Genomic DNA, 26,400 nt, shown 5'->3' on the forward strand with positions numbered 1-26,400 from the left:
TGGCAGGTTCAAACCTGGCCCTGGCCAAAAAAACTGCAAAAAAAAATAGATGCTGGAGTTAGAAATATGCAAATCTTTAGCATATAGAAGAAATGTTAAACTGTAGATGTAGAGGAAATCACCCAGAGGCAAGTGTGGAGTAGAAAAACGGCTGAGAGTGAAATGGCAAAGAACTGTAAAAACATGACGGAGTAGGCTGCAAAGAACTGTAAAAACATGACGGAGTAGGCTGCAAGAAGCAGCAAATCCCAGTTAAACTCCAGAAGGGGGAGAGGGTCAATAGCTTCCCTGCCAGGGGGTACAATGTAACTCCCTGGGTGCAGGACACAACGACAACTCTGATTTTTACCTGCCGTGTAAATATATAACTTAATGCTTTGTACCCTTATATTAATCTAAAATTAAAAAAAAAAATTTTTAACTCAAAAAACACATAAAAAAAGCTGGGTGCATATAATTACCAACTGTAGTGATATGCATTTATACATTTTCCTTCTTGACTTTCATAAATATGATTCCTTCTTCATGAATAGGGTTCATCTGTTCATAACTGTTACACTGATTTGACTGTCATCCGTATACCTTGAGTGTTTATGCTTGCAAAAGTATATGTGTTATTATTGCCTATTTTATTGTGTCCTGTGAAGTGTTCTGTCATGTTTTATATGTTTCTCAAATAAATCCTCTTTTAAAATCTAAAAAAAAAAATTGATGGGCTGTGGGTGTATATGGAGGATAGCGTTATGGTTCTGTCATATTTTTGGTTTACAAGTCCCCAAAAGATATGTAGATACTATAGTGCCCAAAGGCACCTATGCAAAAGTAATATTATTTCAGTGTTCCTCACTTAAGAATTTCTGTTTGGGGCCAGGAGAGGTGGCTCCCATCTGTAATCTTGGTGCTTTGGGAGGTCAGGGTGGGAAGACCACTTGAGAACAGGAATTCAGGACCAGTCTGGGCAATGGCAAGACCCCATCTGTGCAAAAAATTTAAAAATTAGCTGTGTATGGTACATGCCTATAATCCCAACTACTTGGGAGGATGAAATAGCCGAGGAGTTTGAGATTGGAGTGAGCTATGATGACACCACTGCACTACAGCCAGCTGACCCTGTAAAAAAATAAAGAAAGAAAGAAAACAAGAATTCTGTTTAGTCCTTAGTAAATTAAAGTTTATTTTAAAAAATTAGCATAAGGCTGCATAATATTCCATGGTGTACATATACCACAATTTATTAATCCATTCGTGGATCAATGGGACTTGGGCTTTTTCCATGATTTAGCAATTATGAATAGGGCTGCAATAAACATTCTGGTACAAATATCTTTGTTATGATGTGGTTTTTGGTCTTCTGGGTATATACCTACTAGAAGAATTATAGGATTGAATGGCAGATCTATTTTTAGATCTCTAAGTGTTCCCCATACATATTTCCAAAAGGAATGTATTAATTTGCATTCCCACCAGCAGTGTAGAAGTGTTCCCTTTTCTCCACATCCCTGCCAACATCTCTGGTCTTGGGATTTTGTGATATAGGCTAATCTTACTGGAGTTAGATGATAATCTCAAAGTAGTTTAGATTTGCATTTCTCTGATGATTAAAGATGATGAGCATTTTTTCATATGTCTGTAGGCCGTGCACCTGTCTTCTTCAGAGAAGTTTCTCTTCAAATCCCTTGCCCAGCCTGCGATGGGACCACTTGTTCTTTTCTTGCTTATACGTTTGAGTTCTCTGTGGATTCTGGTTATTAAACCTTTGTCAGAGACATAACCTGCAAATATCTTCTCCCATTCTGAGGGCTGTTTGCTTGCTTTACTTACTGTGTTCTTGGCTGTGCAGAAGCTTTTTAGTTTGATCAGGTCCCAGTAGTGTATTATTGAAGCTGCTTCAATTGCCAGGGGGGTCCTCCTCATAAAATACTCACCCAGACCGATTTCTTCAAGGGTTTTCCCTGCACTCTCTTCTAGTATTTTTATAGTTTCGTGTCTTAAGTTTAAATCTTTAATCCAGTGAGAGTCTATCTTAGTTAATGGTGAAAGGTGTGGGTCCAGTTTCAGTCTTCTACAGGTTGCCAGCCAGTTCACCCAGCACCATTTGTTAAACAGGGAATCTTTTCCCCACTGAATGTTTTTAATTGGCTTGTCAAAGATTAAATAACGGTAAGTAGCTGGATTCATCTCTTGGTTCTCTATTCTGTTCCAGACATCTACTTCTCTTTCATGTTTACCCGGATGGAGCTGGAACATATTCTTCTTAGTAAAGTATCTCAAGAATGGAAGAAAAATATCCAATGTACTCAGCCCTACTATGAAACTAATTTATGGCTTTCACATGAAAGCTATAACCCAGTTATAACCTAAGAATAGGGAGAAGGGGGAAAGAGAGGGGAGGGAGGGGGGAAGTGGACAGAGGGAGGGGAATTGGTGGGATTATACCTGCGGTGCATCTTACAAGGGTACATGTGAAACTTAGTAAATGTGGAATGTAAATGTCTTAGCACAATAACTAAGAAAATGCCAGGAAGGCTATGTTAACCAGTGTGATGAAAATGTGTCAAACAGTCTATGAAACTAGTGTATGGTGCCCCATGATCACATTAATGTACACAGCTATGATTTAATAAAATAAAAAATATATATATAAAAATAAAAAATTAGAATAACTATGTATTTTGGTTATGTGACAATTTAGCCATGTAGAACTAAAGTTTACTCTTGTAGTTTCTATGTAAGTTAAGCTTATTAAAACTTAATAACATAAACAAAAGAAAATTTTAAACCTAGGAATTAATTTTACTCCTTTAGGCACTACTTTAGCAATAGCATTTGCATTCAGTAAATATCCCTATTTTGGATCTTTTACCTGCAATTAAAAGTCATTACAGTGGATATAAAAGAATAAGAGGAGAAGCTAGACTTTTAAACACATCTCATTTTGTAGATTAGACTTTTAGAAACATAAACATGGTTTATATAAAAGATAAAATAAAATTAAATGAAAATATAGGGAAAAGAAATCCCTAAAAAGCAAGTAAAATGAATAAATAGACCTAAACAAGCCATTGAATGGATAGGTTAGCCACATAGAAAGGAACTGTTTCAAGTGATCTGAAATTTGACTGTATTTCCAAAAGACAAGTCATCATATTATCAGGAATGATACTGGTATTACTGGTCTAAAATTTTTTTTTTTTATTAAATCATAGCTGTGTACATTGATATGATCATGGGGCATCATTCACTAGCTTCACAGACCGTTTACCAAGTTTCACATATACCCTTGTAAGATGCACCGCTGGTAGTCTAAAATATTATATTCCAGGATAAAATAAATATTTTCTATATATAAATACCAAGACTTTTAGTGTAAACAAGATAGAAATATAAAATCAAAGAAGTAAAACCTACCTGTAATCCTGAATTTGAATAGGAAATATTGATATGAAGTTCTGCTATACTTTTTCTTTTAAAAAAAGAAGAGAGAAAAAAGTTTTTTCTAGCTCTATTCACAGAAATGTAAGTCCTAGCAATAATAACCACCCACCCAGTGGCCTTGAATAGTCCTGGTGTTCAGATTGTATTATATAAACACCATTTCTCACTGAAAGGAGCAGGCATCCTTAGAGTAATAACTGATCGCAGAAGAGGGCCAAATTATACGGTCAACATGAAACACAGGACCAGGCCCGGCAAGGTGGTTCACACCTGTAATCCTAGCACTTTGGGAGGCTGAGGTGGGTGGATTGCTTGAGCTTGCAAGAGTGAAACCCCATCTCTACTAAAATAGAAAAACTAGCTAGACATTGTGGCAGGTGCCTATAGTCCCAGCTACTTGGGAGGCTGAGGCAAGAGGATTGCTTGAGCCCAGGAATTTGAGGTTTCTGTGAGCTATGATGCCACAGCACTCTAGCCAGGGCACAGAATGAGGCTTTGTCTCAAAAAAAAAAAAAAAAAAACTATAATGATTGAAACACCTATTATATATTAAACTCCACAAGGTCATAATGCTTACTAACCACAAGGACAAACCTAGTTGTTCCTATTGGAGAATGCTAGGGAACCAGGAGGAAAAATTAAGCATTGTAGAAAGATTAGGAAATGATTGTCATCATTTGAGTTCCTAACAACTCAATAAGAAGAAGATAAATAATCCAATTTAAAAATGGACAAAAAGGCAGCTCTGTTCGCCGCCCCATGCCCCAGCCAGCTAGCATCTGCCATGCCTCTCGGCCCAGTAGATCTCACCAAAATGCCATCTCAGATGGAGCATGCCATGGAAACCATGATGTTCACGTTTCACACATTTGCCGGGAATAAAGCCTACTTAACAAAGGAGGACCTCAGAGTGCTCATGGAGAAGGAGTTCCTGGGATTTTTGGAAAATCAAAAAGACCCTCTGGCCTTAGACAAAACAATGAAGGACCTGGACCAGTGCCGAGATGGCAAAGTAGGCTTCCACAGCTTCTTTTCCCTAATTGCCAGCCTCACCATTGCGTGCAACAACTATTTTGTAGTACACATGAAGCAGAAGGGAAAGAAGTAGGCAGAACCAAGCAATTACTCTGCCCTGAAAAGTGTTTTCTCAAAGGATTGCTTCAAACATCTGCCCCACAGCTTCTCCCTATATAAGGATTTCATGAGCGGATTAGGATCCTTAGAATATATACAAATAAAATCCAACTCCCATTTGTCAAGCAGAGAAGAAAAAGTTAATTAAATGCCAGATGAGCTTTTGCTTTTTACATTGTTTGCATCCACTTACCCTCAATAAATATAATCCTTTTTTTAGTTCCAAATTAAAAAAATAAATGAATAAATAAATAAAAATAAAAATGGACAAAAAGGTCACGCTCAGTGGCTCACACCTGTAATCCTAGCACTCTGGGAGGCCCAGGTGATTGGATTGGATTGCCTAAGCTCCGAAGTTCAAGACCAGTCTGAGCAAAAGCAAGACACCCCCTTCTCTACTAAAAATAGGAAAAACTAGGTAGGCATTGTGAGGGATGCCTGTAGCCCAGCTACTTGGGAGGATGAGGCAAGGGGATTGCTTGAGCCCAAGAGTTTGAGGTTGCTGTGAGCTGGGACACCACAGCACTCTACTCAGGGCACAGAATGGGACTGTGCCTCAAAAAAAAAAAAAATACACAAAAAGTTTGAACAGACCCTTCACCTGAGAAAATACAGGATTGGCTAATAAACATATGAAAGTATGCTCAAATAATTAGTTATCAGGAAAATACAAATAAAAACCACACATTAGTTACCACTGCACATGCATTAGAATGGTGAAAATTAAAAAAGAATAACAGCAAATAAAGATAAGAATGTGGAGCAAGTAAAATTTACACATCGTTGATAGAAACATAAAATCTTATAGCCACTCTGAAAGCCAAGTGACAGTTTCTTTTTCTTTCTTTTTTTTTTTTTTTAGAGACAGAGTCTCACTCTGTTGACCTTGGTAGAATGCCGTGGTGTCACAGCTCATAGCAACCTCCAGCTCTTGGGCTTAGGCGATTCTCTTGCCTCAGCCTCCCAAGTAGCTGGTACTACAGGTGCCCGCTACAACGCCTGGCTTTTTTTTTGTTGCAATTTGGCCACCACCCTCGGTATATGGGGCAGGGGTCCTACTCACTGAGCCACAGCCGCCGCCCAGGTGACGGTTTCTTATAAATACACATTCATGTACAGAATCCTCCTTCTAACAAATTGCCAAAGAGAATTGAAATCTTAAATCCACACAAAAATCTGTAATGTTCATAGCAGCTTTATTCATAATAGCCCAAAACTGGAAACAACCCAAATGCCCATAAGTTGGTGAGTGGATAAATAAATTGTGGTTGTATCCATAAATGCAGTGCTACTCAACAATAAAAAGGAACAGAACTACTGTTACACATTGCGTAAATGAATCTCAAAAGCATTATGCTAAGTGAAAGAAATCAGACACAAAATATTACATGGTGTTTGATTTCATTTATATAGAATCATAGAAAAGGCAAAACTATAGGGATAGAAAACAGATCATTGGTTGCCAAGAGCTGGGAGTGGGAGAAAGGGATTTACTGCAGAACTTTTGAATAATAGGATGTTTTATATCTTGATTGTGGTGATGGTTACCTGAACATCATGCATTTGTCAAAACCCATAAAGCCAATTAGTTGAAAGGATAAGTTTTATTCTATATAATTTATACCTTGTAAAGCTGATTTTTAAAAAAAGGATGTTCTTTCCATTTCACCATAGCCTCAAAGAAAATGAAATACCTAGGAATATACCTAACAAAAGAGGTGAAAGACCTCTGTAAAGAAAATTATGAAACCCTAAGAAGGAAATAGCAGAGGACTTTAACAAATGGAAGAACATACCATGCTCATGGCTGGGAAGAATCAACATTGTTAAAATGCCTATACTTCCCAAAGCAATCTAGCGATTCAGTGCCATCCCTATTAAAATTTTATTAATATCGGAGGGAGGGGGGTGGGGCCTTGGTGTGTGTCACACTTTATGGGGGCAAGACATGATTGCAAGAGGGACTTTACCTAACAATTGCAATCAGTGTAACCTGGCTTATTGTACCTCAATGAGTCCCCAACAATAAATAAATAAATAAAATTTTATTAATATCGTATTAATTTTATTAACATCGTATTTTCAAGACTTGGAAAAAATGATTCTGCATTTTTTATGGAACCAGAAAAAAACCCTGTATAGCTAAGGCAGTTCTCAGTAATAAAAATAAAGCTGGGGGCATCACCATAGCAGATTTTAGGCTGTACTAGTCAAGACAGCATGGTACTGGCACAAAAATAGACATAGACATTTGGAATCGAATAGAAAACCAAGAAATGAAACCAACAACTTACAGTCACCTAATCTTTGATAAACCAAACAAGAACTACACTGGGAGAAAGACTCCCTACTCAATAAATGGTGCTGGGAGAACTGGATATACACATGTAAAAGACTGATGCTTCCCACCTTCTGATGCTTATGTTCTATCCTCCACACCTTTCCCCACTCACAAAAATTGATTCAAGATGGATAAAGGACTTAAATTTAAGACATGAAATGACAAAAATCCTCCAAGAAAGCATAGGAAAAACACTGGAAGATATTGGCCTGGGGAAAGACTTTATGAAGAAGATTGCTATGGCAATTGCAACAACAACAAAAATAAACAAATGGGATTTAATTAAACTGAAAAACTTCTGTACAGCTAAGGAGACAACCTACACAATGGGAAAGGATATTTGCATATTGTGAATCAGACAAAAGCTTAATGACTAGGATTTATAGAGAACTTAAATTAATCCACATGAAAAAAAAGCCAACAATCCCATATATCAATGGGAAAGAGATGAATAGAATCTTCTTTTTTTTCTTTTTTTTTTTTTTGTAGGGACAGAGTTTCACTTTATGGCCCTTGGTAGAGTGCCATGGCATCATACAGCTCACAGCAACCTCCAACTCCTGGGCTTAAGCAATTCTGTTGCCTCAGCCTCCCGAGTAGCTGGGACTACAGGCGCCCGCCACAACACCCAGCTATTTTTTGGTTGCAGTTTGGCCAGGGCTGGGTCTGAACCCGCCACCCTCGGTATATGGGGCCGGCGCCTTACTGACTGAGCCACAGGTGCCGCCCTGAATAGAACCTTCTTTAAAGAAGGCAGATGAATGGCTAGCAAACATATGAAAAATGCTCATCATCCCTAATTGTTAGAGAAATGCAAATTAAAACCACCCTGATATATCATCTAACCCCAGCGAGAATGGCCCATATCACAAAATCTCAAAACCGCAGATGCTGGTGCGGATGTGGAGAGAAAGGAACACTTTTACACTGCTGATGGGACTGCAAGCTAGTACAACCTTTTTTGGAAGGAAGTATGGAGAAACCTCAAAGAACTCAACCTAGACCTCCCATTTGATCCTGCAATCCCATTACTGGGCATCTATCCAGAAGGGAAAAAAACCTTTTATTATAAAGACACTTGTATTAGACTGTTTATTGCAGCTCAATTTACAATCGCCAAATGTGGAAACAGCCTAAATGCCCCTCAACCCAGGAATGGATTGGCAAGCTGTAGTATATGTATACCATGGAATACTATTCAGCCATTAAAAAAATGGAGATTTTGCAGCATTCGTATTAACCTGGATGGAGGTGGAACATATTATTCTTAGTGAAGCATTGCAGGAATGGAGAAGCATGAATCCTCTGTATTCAACTTTGATATAAGACAATTAATGACATGGTGTGAGGGTGGAGGAAGGAGAGAGAAGACAGAGAAGGAGGGAGGGAAAGGAAAAGAAAAAAAGAAAATAGTGACTAATTCTCACATAAGTTGGATTTAATTTTGGTCAAAGTACATTATTTGAACAATAATTTTTAATTCAACTTGTTAATATGTTGTTTAGGATATTGCATCCTCATTTATAAGTGAAATATGTCTAATTTCTCTTTATAACTATATTTTTTCAAATTTTAATATCAGGCATATCCAGATGTAGTTGAATGAATTTGAAGGATTTATTATTATTATTTTTATTATTATTATTATTATTATTTGCAGTTTTTGGCTGGGGCTGGGTTTGAACCTGCCACCTCCAGCACATGGGGCCAGCACCCTACTCCTTTGAGCCACAGGCGCCTCTTCTGAAGGATTTCTTCTTTTTCTATTGTCTATAAGATTCAGCATTAGGATCTATTTTTTGAAATTATCTTCTATTTTTATTTATAAATATTAGTTGTCTATTTTTTGAGACTTTGGGGGAAAAAAAATGAGTATTCCCAGAAATAATTATCCTCACTATTTAGAGGCCTTTTGGAGGGGTTTGTTTTTTCTCTCTTACTATCAAAGTAGCTGGCATTTCATGTCGTTTGTTTTCTTACTAGAATTTTACTTTTTCGTAATTTCAAGTTCAATTGTATCTGGGATTGAGGGAGAACTTAGCTGTAAATTATGAAACACTATTGTCTTTTTGATCATCTGTAGTCGATGCTATGATGTGCTTCCCAGATTCTCACAAATCCCTCAGGCCTTTGGAGACTGAAGCACTACTTCCCTCGGCTGCTGGGACTATTGGTAGTTGGCTGCTCTCTGCTGAGTTTTTCTCTGGAAATTGCCCCTGGCTAAAGAGAGTCGTCTCATTCAAGGTTCATGTTTGTGGGGCGGTAGATATCCAAAGACTGGCCATTGCCTCAATTCAGACACATCTTTGAGGGGCTTTCCCAACTTCAAAGGTTCCTCAAGGGATCAACTGAGACATTTGTTGGGACTTAGATAGAGTTCACCTTCTTGCTCTGTCCATCCCGCTTCATTCTTTCACTCTCACTGGTCCTCCTCTAGACAGCACTGCCCAATAAATACACTTCCTGCTTGTATATTTCTATCACAGAGTCAGCTTCCCAGGAAACCTACACTGCATTGTTACCACTGTATGTTATTTAGTGTATATAACATTTTGCATGGAAAATATATTTCATTATCCTTGTGCTTAGACATAAAAATTATTTCATGTAAGAAAAAAGGATGTTATTTTATAGTCCCTAATAATAGGTTAGATCCAGGCACAGATCATCAGTGACTGTTAAAACTATGAAGTGAAAAGTTGATGGGAAACTTTCTCATGAATGGGTCAGATTAACAATACCTGAGGTTCAAGACCAGCCTGAGCCAGAGCGAGACCCCATCTCTGAAAATAACCAGGTGTTATGGCGGGCACCTGTAATCCCAACTACTTTAGGAGGCTGAGGCAAGAGAATCACTTGAGCCCCAGAGTTTGAGGTTGCTGTGAGCTATGATGTCAAGGCACTCTACCCAGGGTGACAAAGTGAGACTCTGTCTCAAAAAAAAAAAAATCAAAAACCTGAACACAGTGATCAATCTCTACGCCACAAAAAGATGCAGAAAGAAGAGCAAACAAACACCTATGAGTCATACTTGTCAAAAACTTAAACTTGAATCTGATCAAATCTCTAGTTAGAACTACTAGTTCACGGAAAATATAGAGGTCAGGGAATATGTTAAATGGTACCAGAAGACTCAACTACAGAAATTCAAAATGTGGGGAATTCTCCAAGGACAAAGAACCCAAGGAGAAAAGAAGGAGAAGTATCCTATGAAATAATAAATTTGAGGCACATCGAATCTGTTAGAAAATCTATTTTTCATAAATAATAACTATACCTGGTTTAGATCCTTATTCAAACAACTTTAAAAAGACAAGTGTTTATGAAACACTTGATGATATTAAGAAACTAATGTTGATTTTTTAGGAGGAATAATGGCATTTAATTTTCAAAAGCTATTATCTTTTAGAAATGTATTCTGATGTGTTTATGGACAAAACTATGTAATCAACTGAATTAATCCAATGTGAGTAGGTCAAAATCTGTATGCAGCCTCTGTAATCATCTTAGATTCATGCTTACCTTCCAGGAGGATGGTTGTGAAAATGGAAATGGTGTTTATGGAAACACCTTGTATAGTCCCTGGCATATAGTAGTTAGTTAGTAAATACTAGTTAAATCTGCTTTTTCCCCCCCCACCCCACCCTTTACAGAAATAAGGTGTATCTAGTAACGTGAATCAGATTAGAACAAACTTTGTTAGAGGTGGGTGCTCTAACTTGGGGTGTGAGAGAGGACCTTCTTCAGGCTGACAGTAATCATTGGTTCAATCCAATGACTACCCATTTGAAAGAATCACCAGAGAGCTAAATTATATATTTTACAACTGAATACGAAAATAGCAATCATAGTTTTATGTAAGGAGGGTTCAAGAGAATCAGTTGTTTCCAAGTAGCTTTCTAGCTGGAAGTCATTTATCTTGACACCTTTGGTACCACCAAGCCAGTGCTTAGTAGAATTTTCTCATAGTAAAACAATTAGTGCAAGGTAGGGAAACCTGCAGCCTTAAGGCCACATGTGGCCTTCTAGATCCTTTTGACTGAATCCACATTTACAGAACAAATCCTGTTACTAAAGGATTCGGTCAAACGGCTGCACCTAAGGATCTAGAAGGCCTCAGGTTCCCACCTCTGTGCCAGTATATCATTACCATACGCACTAGGCCACCTTCATTTGTGGAGGTGCTGATGTATTCTTTGGGTGTCATGCTGGTTAGGTTGGCAGTTTACAGGGTTATTGGGGACTAAGGCTCCTCCCATTTTTCCAAATCTCCCAACCATAGGGTGTGACTCTTTTCTATGTGGTCCAATATAGTAGCAACCAGTAAATCCACATTCAATTAGCAGAAAGGAAGAGGAGGAAGAAGCCACACCCCCTCCCTTTTCAGAACACTTGCCAGAAGTTGTGCATTTCTACAAATACCCAATTGGCCAGAATTTAGTCTCATGTCTACATCTAGCTTCAAGGCCAGAAATTTTATCCTTTTCCCCAGGCAGCCATGTGCCAGATAAATATCTCAGATCTTCTTACTATAGAAGAAAGAAAGAACAAATATTAGGGGACAACTAGCAGCCTCTTCCAAGTATGTTGAAAAGGAAATAAAGCAATTTACTTATGCACTTTAAAATAATGTCAATTGCATCTTAAGGTAAGTAACATTTTTCATGAAAATATATTAAGTAGGGTGACATTGTTTAATAATTTGCAGGCTTCTTTGATGACTAGCTATAGAACACATCTACATTCTCATACCTGCTTCTTAATTCAATCTGTAATAATATATTACTTGGTTGAACCATGTGAAGAAAATCCTGCCTTATACAAATGGGTATTTTGAAAAGGAAGAAAATGTAGCCTTTTCAGAAAATTGTAAATATTCTTCTTTGATACTACATCAAAACTTTCCAAGTAATTCCAATGAGCAGTCATTTCTTAACATTCTTTTTTTTTTAATTTCAGAATATTAGGGGCACATGTTTTGTTACCCACTTTGTTTTGTATAGATGGAGTCAAGGTTATAAGTGTACACTGTATCCAACAGCTGTGAGTTTACCCATCTCATCCTCCCTCCTCCCCCCAGATTGATTTGAGATTTGCTTCCTTCCATATGTGCACTTAAGTGTTGATTGATTAGTTCCAATTTGGTATTGAGTACATGTTTCACTTAGAAGAATGATTTTTATTTCCATCCAGGTTATCACAAAAGATACTAGATCAAAAATATTATATATTTTACAACTGAATACGAAAATAGCAATCATAGTTCTATGTCATCCTTGCTCAAGGGCTGTGCTATCATTCCAATTTTAGTATAGGTGCTGCTGAAGCTAGCACAACATTCTTTTAAATAATGTGAACTTTTCATATTCCTTTACAATTAGATCCTTTGGTCTTCCTTGTTCTTTGGATCATTCTTGATTTTATTACATCATCATTGGTCATCTAGAAAATATTGGTTCACTGAGTTATAAAGATCTCTGTCATTACATAATGACATATAATTATGTAATAGGTAAAAAAATCACACACGTATATATAATATCACCTCTGATCTCATCAGATAAGTCTTGCCTGTGTTGGGAACCTGTCAAATTTACAGTTTTCCAAAATGCTAATTTTCTTTCATCTGGCAGTGTTTTCCTTGAAGTGACAGGCTCATCCAGGGGTGAATAACCAGCTATTTCACCTCACAACTCAGTTGTACAACTACTGTTCCTACAGGCAGACTTGATATTTCTTGTGTAGCAGAAGTGCTTTCTATACTTCTCATTTCTACATGTTATTAAAAAGACAAATTCTCAAGGGTCAACATTTTGCAAAATTCCTGCATATTAATCTGAAATTTTAAAAATAAAATAAAATTTAAAATATCCCTTTATAAAAATAAATTCATTATTTTAACTGCCAAAATCAATTGGGTGGGGGAAAACTTATTTAACATGTAAATAGAAACTTCAGCCCAATAAAACTTATGCCTAAAATGTGAAAATAAAATTAACAAAATTAATAATTTTTACTGGTTCATTAAGGACATTCTCAAGTAATGCCTTGATTTATGCCAAAGTTTTACTTGTTGCTTTTGTACCATCAGTATGTCAGCCTTATAAAGAAAAGCAAATCAAAACTATGAAAATAGCTTTGACATGGTAGATCCCTCATGAGATCTGGAGGACGTTCATAGGTCATACTTTAGAGAACTGTTGTTCTAGAGAGGTTCCAATAAGCAAATGTAGCAAAACAAGAAAAAAATAATAAAGCACAGGCATTGGAAAGGAAGAGATAGCAGGGTCATTTGTCCGAGATAGTATGTCTACCCATAGTAGATCAGGACAAGGTAAACATTCAAAATCAGTTATACTTGTACAGTGAACAGCCAATTAGAAAATGTAATGAGAAAAGAGGAAACTATGTGAATATATTGATATAAACACATATTTGTGTAATACATGTAATATAGTCACACATATTCACACGTTTTCCCTATCTCATTACCACATCTGTGAAAATTCACATTAATTTCATGCCATCATCCAGTATCCCCCGAATTTCCTTTTTTTTTTTTTTGAGATTGAGTCTCACTATGTCACCCTTGGTAGAGTTCTGTGGCATCACAGCTCACAGCAACCTCAAACTCTTGGGCTTAAGTGATTCTCTTGTCTCAGCCTCCCAAGTAGCTGGGACTACAGGCACCCGCCACAACACTCGGCTATTTTTTTGTTGCAGTTTTCATTGTTGTTTAGCTGGCCCAAGCCAGGTTCAAACCCACCAGCCCCGGTGCATGTGGCCAGCACCCTAACCACTCATCTATGGGCAAAGAGCCCAAAATTTTTTTTATAGATGGTGGCTTTTTGTTTGCTCCAGGGACAAATTTAGTATCCAATTGAAAATGTCCCATATTGGGCGGCGCCTGTGGCTCAGTGAGTAGGGCGCCGGCCCCATATGCCGAGGGTGGTGGGTTCAAACCCAGCCCCGGCCAAACTGCAACAAAAAAATAGCCGGGCGTTGTGGCGGGCGCCTGTAGTCCCAGCTACTCGGGAGGCTGAGGCAAGAGAATCGCTTGGGCCCAGGAGCTGGAGGTTGCTGTGAGCTGTGTGAGGCCACGGCACTCTACCCGAGGGCAGTACAGTGAGACTCTGTCTCTACAAAAAAAAAAAAAAAAAAAGAAAATGTCCCATATTTTGGATTTGCCTGATAATGTTTTCATGATTACATTCAGGTTAAACATGTTTGGCAAGAACATTACTTAGGTGATGTTTTTACACATCTTAATTACACCAGGTCAGATAGACTTAATGTCAGGTTGCTCTTGGTGAAGGTGGTGACCACCAGATCTCTCCATTATAAAGGTACATTTTTTCCAGCTAAGATCTTTAGGGTGTGGATGGGAATGCGCTGAAAGTATTACACGCTCAGATATAACTGAAGTCTATAATTAAATTAGTATGAGGTTAGTTTAGACTAGTGAGAATAGAGACCCACATATGCATAGAAGGGACTGTGTGGTAAAAGGTCATAATTCATATTAGCAAAGAAGGGATGGATTATTCTATGAATAGTGGTGATACAATTGACTATTCATATATAATACTAAAAATTAATTTCAGGAAGACTAAAAGGCAAATTATACAAAACTGTGAACCTTGTAGAAGAAAGTATAGGATAATATTTTATAACATTGGTTAGGATAGAGTAAAAACCTTTCTTAGCCGGGTAGAAAACCTTAAAGGTATGAATGAAAAAACTGATACATTTGACTGTGTAATAATAATAGCAAATTTCTACATAGAAAATGGTACCACACAAAAGTAAATTAATTAAAAACAGCTGGTTAAAATTATTTGCCTTGTAGACAAAAGACTAATAATTCTAAAAGTCCCTGCAAATCAATTTATAAAAAGAAAACCAGATGCACATACATATCGTATACATATGTACATGGCATTTTCAGAACCAAAACTACAAATGGCCAGTAAACAGGAAACTAGCATGTTTATTGGGCCCTTGGCATAGCTTGGCACTATTTTAGCCCTCAGGTACATTTGTAAACAGAATGGCAAAGCTTCCTGCCTTCTTGGAATTTATAATCTAATGGGAGTGGGAGTATATAATAGGTATTTTATGTTCCTCTCAAGTACTGGGATACCTTTTTTCCCCACTCATTAGATTGGCAGAAACAAAAATGGCAGTAATCCAGTGTAGGTGAGGGTGTATGGAATGGGGCACTTTGTGTGCTGCAGGGGACAGTGTGATCAGCTCTGTGCAGGCCCCTCGACCTGGTGTCTCCACTCCCAGTAATCTCTCTTGCTGAGAACCTCATAAATGTCCACAGAGCTGTTAAGTATAAAACTATCGTAGCACCTTTTTTTTTTTTTTTTTATTTGAGATAGAGTCTCATTCTGTAGCCCCAGATAGCGTACTGGGGCAGCATAGTTTCACAGCAACCTCAAACTCTTGGGCTTAAGCAGTCCTCTTGCCTCAACCTCTCAAGTAGTTGGGATTACAGGCATGTACCACCATGCCTGGCTAGTTTTTCTATTTCTTTCTTATTTTTTTTTTTTTTTTAAGTAGAGACAGGGTCTCACTCTTGCTCAGGCTGGTCTTGAACTCAAATGGTCCACCCACCTCAGCCTCCTGGAGTGCTGGGATTACAAGTGTGAACCACTGGGCCCGGCCTACTATAGCACATTTTGATAGTAAAAAATGGGAAGCAGCCCTAATCTCCATATATAGGGAGATGGTTAAATAAACTCTAGAATATTGTACATCCTACTATGGAATAGTATACAGTCAGTGCTATATGAATCCTTCTGGAAAATGTCCAGTATGTGAAAGACTGAGTTGTGGATTGATGTGTATAATCCTCCATTTGGCTGGGTTGGGGAGGGCATGGGACTTGGTAATGCATGTGTGAGAGAAGACAGGCCCACCAACAGTGAGCTCTAAGGAGACCATGAGGTGGGGATGCTCCCCCATGCTCCTCTGCTGGGGATATGCAACAAGTATATATGCTATTTGTAACTTTTTAATAGAGATTTTTAAATAAGAAAAAGAAACCTGGAAAGGTTTTCAAAAATGCAGATCAAAAATACCCACTTCACCCTATGATGTTCTGGTAGAGAAGTCTAAGGTGGGTCCCACAGATTTTTTTTTTAATCTCCCCAAAAGAGCTTATGAACCAAGTTTGGGAAGCACTGCTCTGAACACTTGAGCAAATCGATCACATGGAAGAATTTACTGCATTAAAAATAAAAAGGACGTTTATCTGCTTTTCTCCTCTCTCTTTTTAAATTTTTACATTTTGACTTTTTGTCTGTGTTGCTTTGCAAGCAGGAATCTCTGGTACTTCAGAACTGACTTTTCCTAGCCAGCTTTTGGTCCGCATACCCAGAAACAGGCTATGAAAGGAGGTCTGCACCCAGGATAGCCATGGCTTACTCTTGCTCATTGGTGCTAGCACAAAGAGTACCTGCCCTACATCCTACCCATGTTGGAAGAACACCTGGTTACCATCTGTTTACATAAGTCAGGATGTGTGTGTGTGTGTGTAAATAGAAACTTTTTTTTTTTTGTAGAGACAGAGTCTCACTGTACTGCCCTTGGTAGAGTGCCGTGGCGTCACATGGCTCACAGCAACCTCTAACTCTTGGGCTTACGCGATCCTTTTGCCTCAGCCTCCCGAGCAGCTGGGACTACAGGCGCGCGCCACAACGCCCGGCTATTTTTCTGTTGCAGTTTGGCCGGGGCTGGGTCCGAACCCGCCACCCTCGGCATATGGGGCCGGCGCCCTACTCACTGAGCCACAGGCGCCGCCCGTAAATAGAAACTTTTAAGAACTAATCATTGGTTCCCAAATTTATCTGTACATTTGGAATCACCTGGAGGACTTCAAAAAATACTCATGCCTGTGTCCCACTTATCAATGATTATTACCTCAGGTGTGTCCTGTGTTTTGAAATTTGAAAAATATACCCAGATGTTTCTAAAGTGTATACAAATGTGAAAAACACTTTACTAGTCCCTGCTTATTAAACAGAATGATACCAACCTGCTCTGCAGAATCCAGAGCCATCCCACATCTCTGCCAAATGCAGACAGCTCCTCTGCACTGAGGGAGCACTTAAGCCAGGTGTCCAGCCACCAGAGTCCTACGCCCATCCTTCTTGAGTCAGACCTTCTTGAACAGATCTTAAAGGAGTAGACAGTTTGTTGTTTACTAGTGAGCCATGGGTTTTTCTAAACATCCAGAAGACCTTTACATTTGCTTTAAAAAAATTAAAATAGAACTAGAGAGACTGACATTGTTTTTTCATTTGGGGTATTCCATAAGAAATATCTTTCTGAGATAGTTGAGCAGGTGCCAGAAAGAGACTGCTGAACTAAAGAAAACACAAATGGGATGCCATTTTTTATTTTATAAAGAAAGAGATCATTTGATGTTATATACTTCCTTGGCTGTATTTCAGCAAAGGAATCTCTTTAGAAGGTGTTGTCAGAGGCCTTGGGGAAACTGAAATATTGGCTCATATGACTTCCTTTTAGTTAACATAAAGGAATTTATAAGCATAAATTGCAGAAATTTGCTCAGTTTCATTGTTTACAAAGGTATTTAATCTGGTCACATTCGCTTCAGCTTATCTATAGCCCAACTTTGATTATTGGAAAACAAATAATTTCTCTAGCCTTTATCCAGATGTGTAGCAGGAGGCAGTTAAAATTTATTTATAGGTAAATATTCAGTGGTACCAAAAGATAGATTAAGAGGCCAGTCATGAGCAGCAGTAGAGAAGATGCACTTTCCTGGCTTTATAGTGTTTACTCCACTAGTGGCTACAGACACATGAGCAGGTAATCACGTGCAGTGTGCCATGCTTACTGTGTCAGAACTGGTGCAGAGGGCGGGAAGGGCTCATATCTTAGGTGATTCAGGGATGAGGCTCTTGGCAACACTTTAGGGTCACAGAGATAGATCCAAGGCCATAAAACATGAGGTTTTATGGTGTTAAGGTTAAGGTTAAAAAACATGAGGCCCAAGAGGTTTCCAAAGGCCCCCAGCTAGCTCATTTTAATGGAACTATAACTTTGCTTTCCTGTCTGTAGCTTGACACTCCCTGTACTACAGATGCACTACCTCCTTGGTGTGGATAGTGGTCTGATAACATGCTGAAGTGCCAGTGCTTACTCCTCCAGCTTCTCACATTCCTTTCCTATCCAGTATGAAAGTGAATCAGAGTACCCTGAATGTTACACATTCACACATATCTGTGAAAATGGTGTGTGTTGCTGAGGGAGCAGGAGGCCAGAGATTACAGAGCCTTGCAGTCTATCCTAGTATACACCGCTATTCACATATCTGCCTCTGAACTTCCACTTCTCCTACCTTCTGTTCCTCTCAGTAGTCCAAAGAGCAGAAGCAGACAGCTTGAGATGTAACTTTGCTACAGGGCCTAGCCTAATGCTTTGTACGTGAAGGACACACACACACACACATTTGCTGTTTTTTATTACACCAACTGTGAACCTTAGGACTTTTGTATACAGAGTAATTAAGGGTTAACTGTTTAGTAATGGGGATCATAACACTATAACAGCATTTTTCAGATGTCCACATGCTGAGGCATTTGATTGCCAAATTATAAACTGTGGCACCATGGGTGGTTATGGTACTTTGTGGTGAAATTAAACAAAATGAGTTGTAATCAACCATAGCATCAAGATAAAAAATATACTACCCTTATTTTATGGAGAGTTGGGAATGTAGTTATGCTTCTGCTTCTGTCTTTCTAGAAGCATTATTTTGGACTTACATCTATGATAGTACAAAGAAAGGTATGGAATGAAAGATAAAATGCTGTTTTCTAATATGGGTATGGATTTGGCCATAGAGGAATGAATTGAAGTGCATTTCATGGAAGCTTGCTTCCATGATTCCAAGGTGTCTGTTTCTCTAACCATAAAAATAATTTTTGTGAATCATGATTTCTGGCTCGGTGCTCATAGCTCAGTGATTAGGGCACTGGCCACATACACCAGGGCTGGTGGATTTGAACACGGCCTGGGCCTGCTAAACAACAATAACAACTACAACAAAAAAATAGCCAGATGTTGTGGCAGGCACCTGTAGTCCCAGTTACTTGGGAGGCTGAGGCAAGAGAATCGCTTAAGCCAAGAGTTTGAGTTTGCTGTGAGCTGTGATGCCACGGCACTCTACCCAGGGCAACATAGTGAGACTCTGTCTTAAAAAAAAAAAATCATATTTCCTAATGCCTGTTTTACCACACACATCTCAAAGTCAAGTATCTTTGAGTGATTCTCTACCTTTGTTCTTGTCTGCACTGGTGACTCTTCCTGGACTCCCAAGCGGCCAGCCATTCTTAGCAGACCTGTCATTGTACAGATCTGCTGCCTCGTTCTTGTTCTGGATAAAGAAGCCTCAGCTCTGAGTGTGCTGACAAGCTTTCCGCCTGTGGGTTTTTCCCTGACCGCTGTTAATTAGCCATCTGCTTAAAATGCAGCGAGTCTCTCTCTGCTCTGCCCCATTCAAGATAGTGTGCAACAGTGGACTCTGGAGTCAGACGCCCTGGTTCTCATCTAGCTCCACATCTTATCTGTTTGGGGTTGTGGATAAACTGCTTTACCTCTTCTTTCCTTCATCTATGAAGTAGATGATGGTTGTAGAGTGAAATGAGGAACCACCGGTAATGGCATAGCGTCCTGGCTAGTGAGCTTATCTCACTGTGTGATGGGTCCTATTCATGAAACTATTTCAGAAAGAAGCCAAAAGTGGCTGGTCTAAATCTGTAGAAAGTTAGGTACGGCTACCTCCATCCTTTACCAAGAGAGACAAAAATCTTAAAAATAAAAAAAAAACCATTACATTTATCTTCCTCTTTCTGTTCTCTAGGTTTGTTTTATAATTTACTGTTTTTCATAAGTCAAGTATGATGACTTCAGGGAGCAGTCACCTTGTTTTTGCAAATTACCTTAAACTGTGTGGCTATACACACAAATAAACAGAAGAAAATGAAGACAAAAGGTTTATTATAATCCTAATCTCAGTCAGTCTGATGACAGAGTCTCTGGCAACCAACCTCTCCTGTGGCAGCTGGAACCCTTCAACACAGCTCCTGGGCCCGCATATTTGAAAATGAAAGGAATTACTTCCCTTTTAAAGTTGAACACAAATAGAAAGCCTGACTAAAATCTGACTGTGATGAGTACTTTCTAAAGCAGTTTTGTCTGGCCCTTTCAATGTTAGCTAATGTAACTTTCTAGAGCCAAAAATAAACCTAAAATAAAAATAACTAGCCAGGATGAAAAAGTCAGCATTTTGCAGGTCAGAGGCACAGACATAAAAGCCCTGTCCTTGACCTTCTCCCGGCCCTCCCCTCAGCACACCTTTGGCCATACACAGTGACAAACACACAGACCCAGACAGTGCAAACACAACCAGCACCCAGGGTCTGCGCTGTGCTGCAGAGCTCAGGTAGTCACCCCAGAGCTGATGTGAACAAAGGCTGTAGGATGCTTGAGTGTCCAATAGCAATTTGCCATGCCATCTCAAATACAGAGAAAAATGGTAGTAAGAAAGAGCTGAGAAATAGGACCGATAAGGAAACGAAGTTATTTCCTGTTACGATGAATGAGAGGAGAGTGCTTTTCTGAAAGGGTAACATTCAGAACATGAGCAGAGAATCTTAACACTGGAAGGGACTTCAGAAATCACCTACCTACTTCGACCTTAGTTTTACATCTGAGGACAAGTCCTAGAGAGTATACAGAACAGTTGGAAATACAAATGCTGCTGGCATCAGTGGAGAATGGAGATGTCCTAGAAAGTGAAACTTCAAGATCTAGAAGTCAAATCATTTCAGGTATCAAACTTTTAACCAATCTTATGAAAATTTCTGTCAAATGTCTCATTAACTTCTAATGATGGGTTTTTTAATCATATTTTTTCTTAACAATTTTTTTCTTTGAGAAACATCAGACACTCTACTGTTTTGTTGTTGATGATGATGGTGGTGGTGGTGGTTTTGAGGGGGGGTTGAGATAGAGTCTTGCTATGTTCTGTGATTTAAGACTTTGGGATAATATATTGAGATGGTGTCTTGGAGAAATCCCTGGTATATTAGGGATTTATAAGGTATATTAACTTATTTGAGTGCTATATATACTCTTTCTCATGAAGAGAGAGTTAATAACAATAATAATAATAATAAAGGTCCATAATCCCTCGTTTGAAACTCTTAGGACCAGACAAATTTGTAGTCTTAGATGATTTCATATTTTAGAGAGACACCGCAGCTCATGTCACACATACTACAGCTCCCCTCTCCCCCAAGGCACTCCTTCAACATAATGTCATTGCTTCAGGAAAATACATGAGTGTTTACACTAAATAGGATATAGAGACTATATATGTATGGTCTGGGCACAGTGGTTCATGCCCGTAATCCTAGCACTCTGGAAGGCAGAGACTGGAGGACTGCTTGAGCTCAGGAGTTTGAGGCCAGCCTGAGCAAGAATGAGACCCCATCTCTAAAAATAGCTAGATGTTGTGGTGGGCACCTGTAGTCCCAGCTACTTGGGAGGCTGAGGCAAGAGGATCACTTGCGCCCAAGAGTTTGAGGTTGCTGTGAACTGTGATGACACCATGGCATTCTACTCCAGGGCAACAGAGTGAGACTGTCACACAAAGAATAAAAAGCTATACGTGTATAAATAGCCCAACATAAGGCAGGTCAAGTTTTGTTGCCAGATAAATTTCAGTGTCATAAAAAATAACGTAGTTTTAATAGGTTTTTAAATTTTGGAATTGGGATAAGAAGTCAAGGACCCATAGGTAACACTTGCTGAAGATATCTACTTGCCAGACGTGACACTGAATGCCTTATGGGTTATCACCTTAAATCTTCACAAGTTTTAGAAGGTAGTAACTTCTATTATTCCCATTTTATAAGCCAGGGAAACTAATGCAGCAGAGATTTAAGTAACTTGCCCATGGTCACACAGCTAATTAAATAGTGGAGCTAAACTATGAACCAAGGGTAAAATTTATGAAGAGTTTGTGTATGTCTGGCATTATCCTAACTTTACATGTTCTTACTCATTTGATCTCCATGCAACCTTTTAAGATACTCAGCATTACTATCCCCATTCAGGAGCTAAACAGCAACAGGGAGATTTTATTATGTGCCCAAGGTTCGGTCTGGTAGTATGATTCCAGAACATGTGTGCTCAGCTCAGCACTGTATCATGTAGCATGATTTCTTAACAATGAAACAACTGACTGTGAGATTCAGCAAAGCTAATGACTACATTAAGGGCTGGAGAAGCTCTCCCCACTGATTTCCTCAGGGGTTCCTTTTGCTTGGGTCTATTCAGTGCACATTTGTCATTTCTTTACATAAAATCATTTACTGTATATGCCTTCACATCTGCTTGCAATTACTCCCCGACTCTTTGCCCTGCCTTGTTTATTAACAGAGTGTGACTGAGCACATGTCGTCATTTCTGTAATGTGTACGGGCATGTTTGAGAGAGGTCTGACTTTCAAGCTCCACCCCAGTTAACCAAGGTCTTGCCACGCCATCCGTGGCTTTTCACCTCAAATAGAATCCCAGGGACAACCAACATTAAAAATGTCATCGTTGATGTTAAAAGAGATGTGAATGCCAGTTTTCTTGTGGAATTATTCTAGAAAAGCAGTTCATTCTTTGAGTCACTGTGTTGAGCCCCCTTGGATTACACTAGCAGTTGGAAGGTAGGAAGGGTCTCCTCTGCTTCCCTGAGCAAAATGCTGCAGTTTTATAGCAGAGCTCTGCTCTCTTTAGGAAAGCATCGTTTCAAAGATGACCTGACTCTGAAAATCGCAACCCCAAGTGGAATTCACCATGAATTACCAAAGGTTTTGTTTTTAGGTTGTAGATTATTGTCCCATCTGGGAGTAGTTCCTTTTCCTTGTTGTTTAATACAGATATACCAGCACTATGATGGCCCAGTCCGGTGAAATACCCCAGAGTCCTTCTGTAACTGGCTGGTTTTCACTAATTAATCCTAACCTTACATACTCAAGAGAAACATGCGGTCCATTTGTTCATAAAAATGATTTTGCTCCTACAGAAAACACCAGTACTCTTGGCAAAGAGTGGCACTCTAGGCTTTTTACTTTCCTTGATGAAGGGTTATTTTTCCTGTAGGCTGTCAGTGTTATGCTGGTCTGGAATATATCAGGGTATACTACTCTCTGAATCATTGCTGAGTTTGCAACTGCAGCGGCCAGAGTGTCATCACCAAAGCAGCACCTGCATTCAGTAACACCCTGTCAGGCCACTGCAGGAAAAACTCGGCTTGCCCTCCTTACACACTCAGGAGCATCCTAATGTGGAAATGACCCCAGGAGGGATAAGTGGCTTTCCTTTGGGACTATTAAGGTAGCATAATGCTTTTCTGGAGACTTAGGGAAGCCCTGTATGGCTCTGGGGAGTGAAGTAATTTGCACCCTGCCCATCACCCCACCCCGTACCTACAGAACTGTCCTTTGTTCTTGCCTGTCGTCTTTCTTGCACATCTCATTCACTGTGGCGAAACTCCAGTGCTGCCCCCACTGCGGTGTTCCCACTGCACTTTGTTGTCCTTTTCTTTCTTTCTTTTTTCTTTTTGACACAGAGTCTCAAGCTGTCGCCTTGATTAGAGTGCTGTGGTGTCACAGCTCACAGCACCCTCAAACTCTTGGGCTTAAGCAATTCTCTTGCCTCAGCCTCCCAAGTGTTGTCCTTTTCTAAGTTTCTTTTCCTCCTTGTTCTAGTTCATTCACCTGTCACTTTTCCAGGCCGAGCATTAAGCAGGCACAGCACCCTGGAAGTAACCTTTGGTTCTACTCAGATATTTTCTCTGTCCTTATAAACTCAAGATCTACTTAGCTGCAGCAGGAGATTGGTATATTTTTTTTTCTTTTTTTTACTGCCAGAGACAATGCCATTCTGGTTGCCTGAGGTAGTCTGAACTCCATATAAGTGAGGTTTGGCTGATAACTGTTTGTATTTCCCTTCTATCATACTAGACTACACACTTCTACAGTGGGGCACCCCTAGCTTGATTTTGAAGTACTATGTAGGGTTCATTGTAAATCACGGTTTTATAGCAAGATGGATATTCTACATTATTGTTTAATGCCAGCCACTATGAATAACATGATTTTGGGGATCAACATATTCCTAAAACAGCTCATTGTGTGGCAGAATACTCAAAGCCAAGAGAAATTTGCCAGTTTTCTTTGCATAAGGTTTTCTTTTCCAAAATGAAAGATTTTTTCCAAATGAAAGATTTACTACACCTTAAAAGTAAAATTCTGTAGTATGTAAGTATAACTAAGCATGTAAATTAGCAGTTTAGTTACAGCTTTCTCCTGGGTGAACTTGAATTGTGAAGCAACTTAAACATACACACAGAAATTCACCCAGAGGGTGACTGTAACTTGTTCCCCAACAAAGCACAGACTAGAATCCTGAAATACAAAGTGTGAGAGTGTTTTTAAAAGTAAAAGAAGATGGGTTCGGCGCCTGTAGCTCAAGCTGCTAAGGTGCCAGCCACACACACTGGAGCTAGCAGGTCCGAATCCAGCCCAGGCCTGCCAAACAACAATGACAACTACACCCCCCCCCCAAAAAAAAACAAATAGCCGGGTGTTGTGGCGGGCCCTTTAGTCCCAGCTACTTGGGAAGCTGAGGCAAGAGAATCGCTTAAGCTCAGGAGTTAGAGGTTGCTGTGAGCTGTGATGCCACAGCACTCTACCCAGGGCAACAGCTTGAGGCTCTGTCTCAAAAAAAAAAGTAAAAGATGATGATTGAATATTTATGAATTCTTCACAAAATTTCTTATTTCTTGAGAAGATCACTTAGCTTCTGTATATAAAATATAGCAAGATATACTTTTTTCTTCCTTCTCAACTCTGATAATAAAAAGCATAGCACAATACAATTCAAAACAGATTTTAGACAAATCGGGTATTATTTCAAAAGAAAATATTTAATGATTCTATTAATTCGCCTTGTGGACAATAGCTGTACATATAAACCTGGTTAGGAAATTTAGTCCCAGTAAGGACTGATAAGGGGAAAAGGTTTAACAAACTCAGAGTCCTATGAGTCTATCTTAGGAATTCTGTCTTGGTTTTTCCTCCTTACTCAGAGTTTACACTAGGTGGCATGCAAGGAAAGCTGAACAAATTCTGAAGCTTGATCATGTGGAGTCATGGTTCTTTGGTACTAATCATGATAGTGGGTTCAGTTTCAGAGTTAGCTTTTTTTTTTTTTTCCACAAAACAATGTTTTATTTTCTTTAAATACTTTTTAGGCAGGGTGCAGGATGGCCTTCTGGGCTCAGGCAACCCTCAGTAATGCTCGTCTGTGCATAAGTCTTTTGGGTTGGGGCGGGGGAAGGACTGGCAGATAACAGCGGAGGAAACCCAGGCCAGACCTAAGAGACGCTCGGGAGGTCGGAATGGCAGGCTGTTTGGGGGAAGGACTGATGAGCGCATCCTTCTAAGTGGAAACATGTTGCTCTAACGATGCCTTTCTCAAGCAGTGCAGAGTTCGCTATTTTATTTGCGATATTTTTCTTTTCTTCCTCCCTCAGGATGAAGTGTCCTCTTGCTGGTACAAATAAAAGATTTCTAATTAACACAATTAAGAACACATTGCCCTCCCATAAAGAGCAAGACCATGAACAAAAAGAGGGCAGTAAGGAACCCACAAAGAACCAGGCCCAGAAAGAAGAAAACCCGAAGCCCCACCGGAGCCATCCTTACAAGCACAGCTTCCGTGCCCGAGGCGCGGTCAGCTACTCCCCGCCCAGGAAGCGGAGCACCAAGGACAAGCGTGAAAAGCGACCCAGCCGGCGGTGAGGGTGGGATGGGTGTGCGGACAGGGCCGTGGGCGGCAGGCGTTGGCTGGCAGAGCACACACCTGACAGTGATTTTTACAGTCGATTCTTTGTTATTGTTTTTAAAGAGGCTGCTGGCAACAGGCAAAAAAAAAAAAAAAAAAGACGAGGTAACTCAAGGAAACCGGTACAAAGGAAAATGTCTTGGCAAGTTTAAGCTACTTCAGCAGTTTAATATGTACACGGAAGGTTTTTATTCTATCTTGTTTGGAAGGGAGTTCCAAAATAAGCAAATCTAGAGTTAAAAGTTTTCAGAGATTGTTAAAACTGTTTCCTTTTTTTTTTTTTTTTTTTGTCCTTTCTCAAAATTTCTCAAAAAATAAAATACTTCTAAAACTTATACGGTTTGGGGTATCTGATTTAAAATTTATAAATCATCTCTCTGGCCAATGACTGTATTTACAATTTGAGGACTGAAATTTACCAAGAAATTAACTGATAGCTCTGCATTGTTTTTTTTCCTTTAAGTGGACCAGGAAGGAAATCCTCAAAACGGCTCTGAATTTAGTGCTCAGCTCAATTACCAGAGTCGTTTCCTGTGCATTCCT

The 26,400-nt window shown here is 39.3% G+C and overlaps 2 protein-coding genes across 3 annotated transcripts in view; both read left to right on the forward strand.

The window, feature by feature from the left end:
- POLR1D (RNA polymerase I and III subunit D) overlaps positions 1 to 26,160 on the forward strand; it is a 62,081-nt gene extending 35,921 nt beyond the window's left edge. For both annotated transcript variants that reach the window (XM_053563356.1, XM_053563357.1), the window contains one exon: positions 25,547 to 26,160. In XM_053563356.1, the coding sequence (XP_053419331.1) occupies positions 25,547 to 25,814 (268 nt within the window). In that variant the 3' untranslated portion in view covers positions 25,815 to 26,160. The remainder of the gene's footprint in view (positions 1 to 25,546) is intronic.
- LOC128566534 (protein S100-A10-like) lies at positions 4,065 to 4,718 on the forward strand. Its single transcript, XM_053563359.1, has one exon. It carries the CDS (start codon positions 4,163 to 4,165, stop codon positions 4,541 to 4,543), a length of 381 nt encoding a protein of 126 aa, XP_053419334.1. The 5' UTR covers positions 4,065 to 4,162; the 3' UTR covers positions 4,544 to 4,718.
- Positions 26,161 to 26,400: the final 240 nt, after the last annotated feature.

This window comes from Nycticebus coucang, chromosome 15 (assembly GCF_027406575.1).
Source record: "Nycticebus coucang isolate mNycCou1 chromosome 15, mNycCou1.pri, whole genome shotgun sequence".
Classification (NCBI taxonomy): Eukaryota; Metazoa; Chordata; class Mammalia; order Primates; family Lorisidae; genus Nycticebus; species Nycticebus coucang.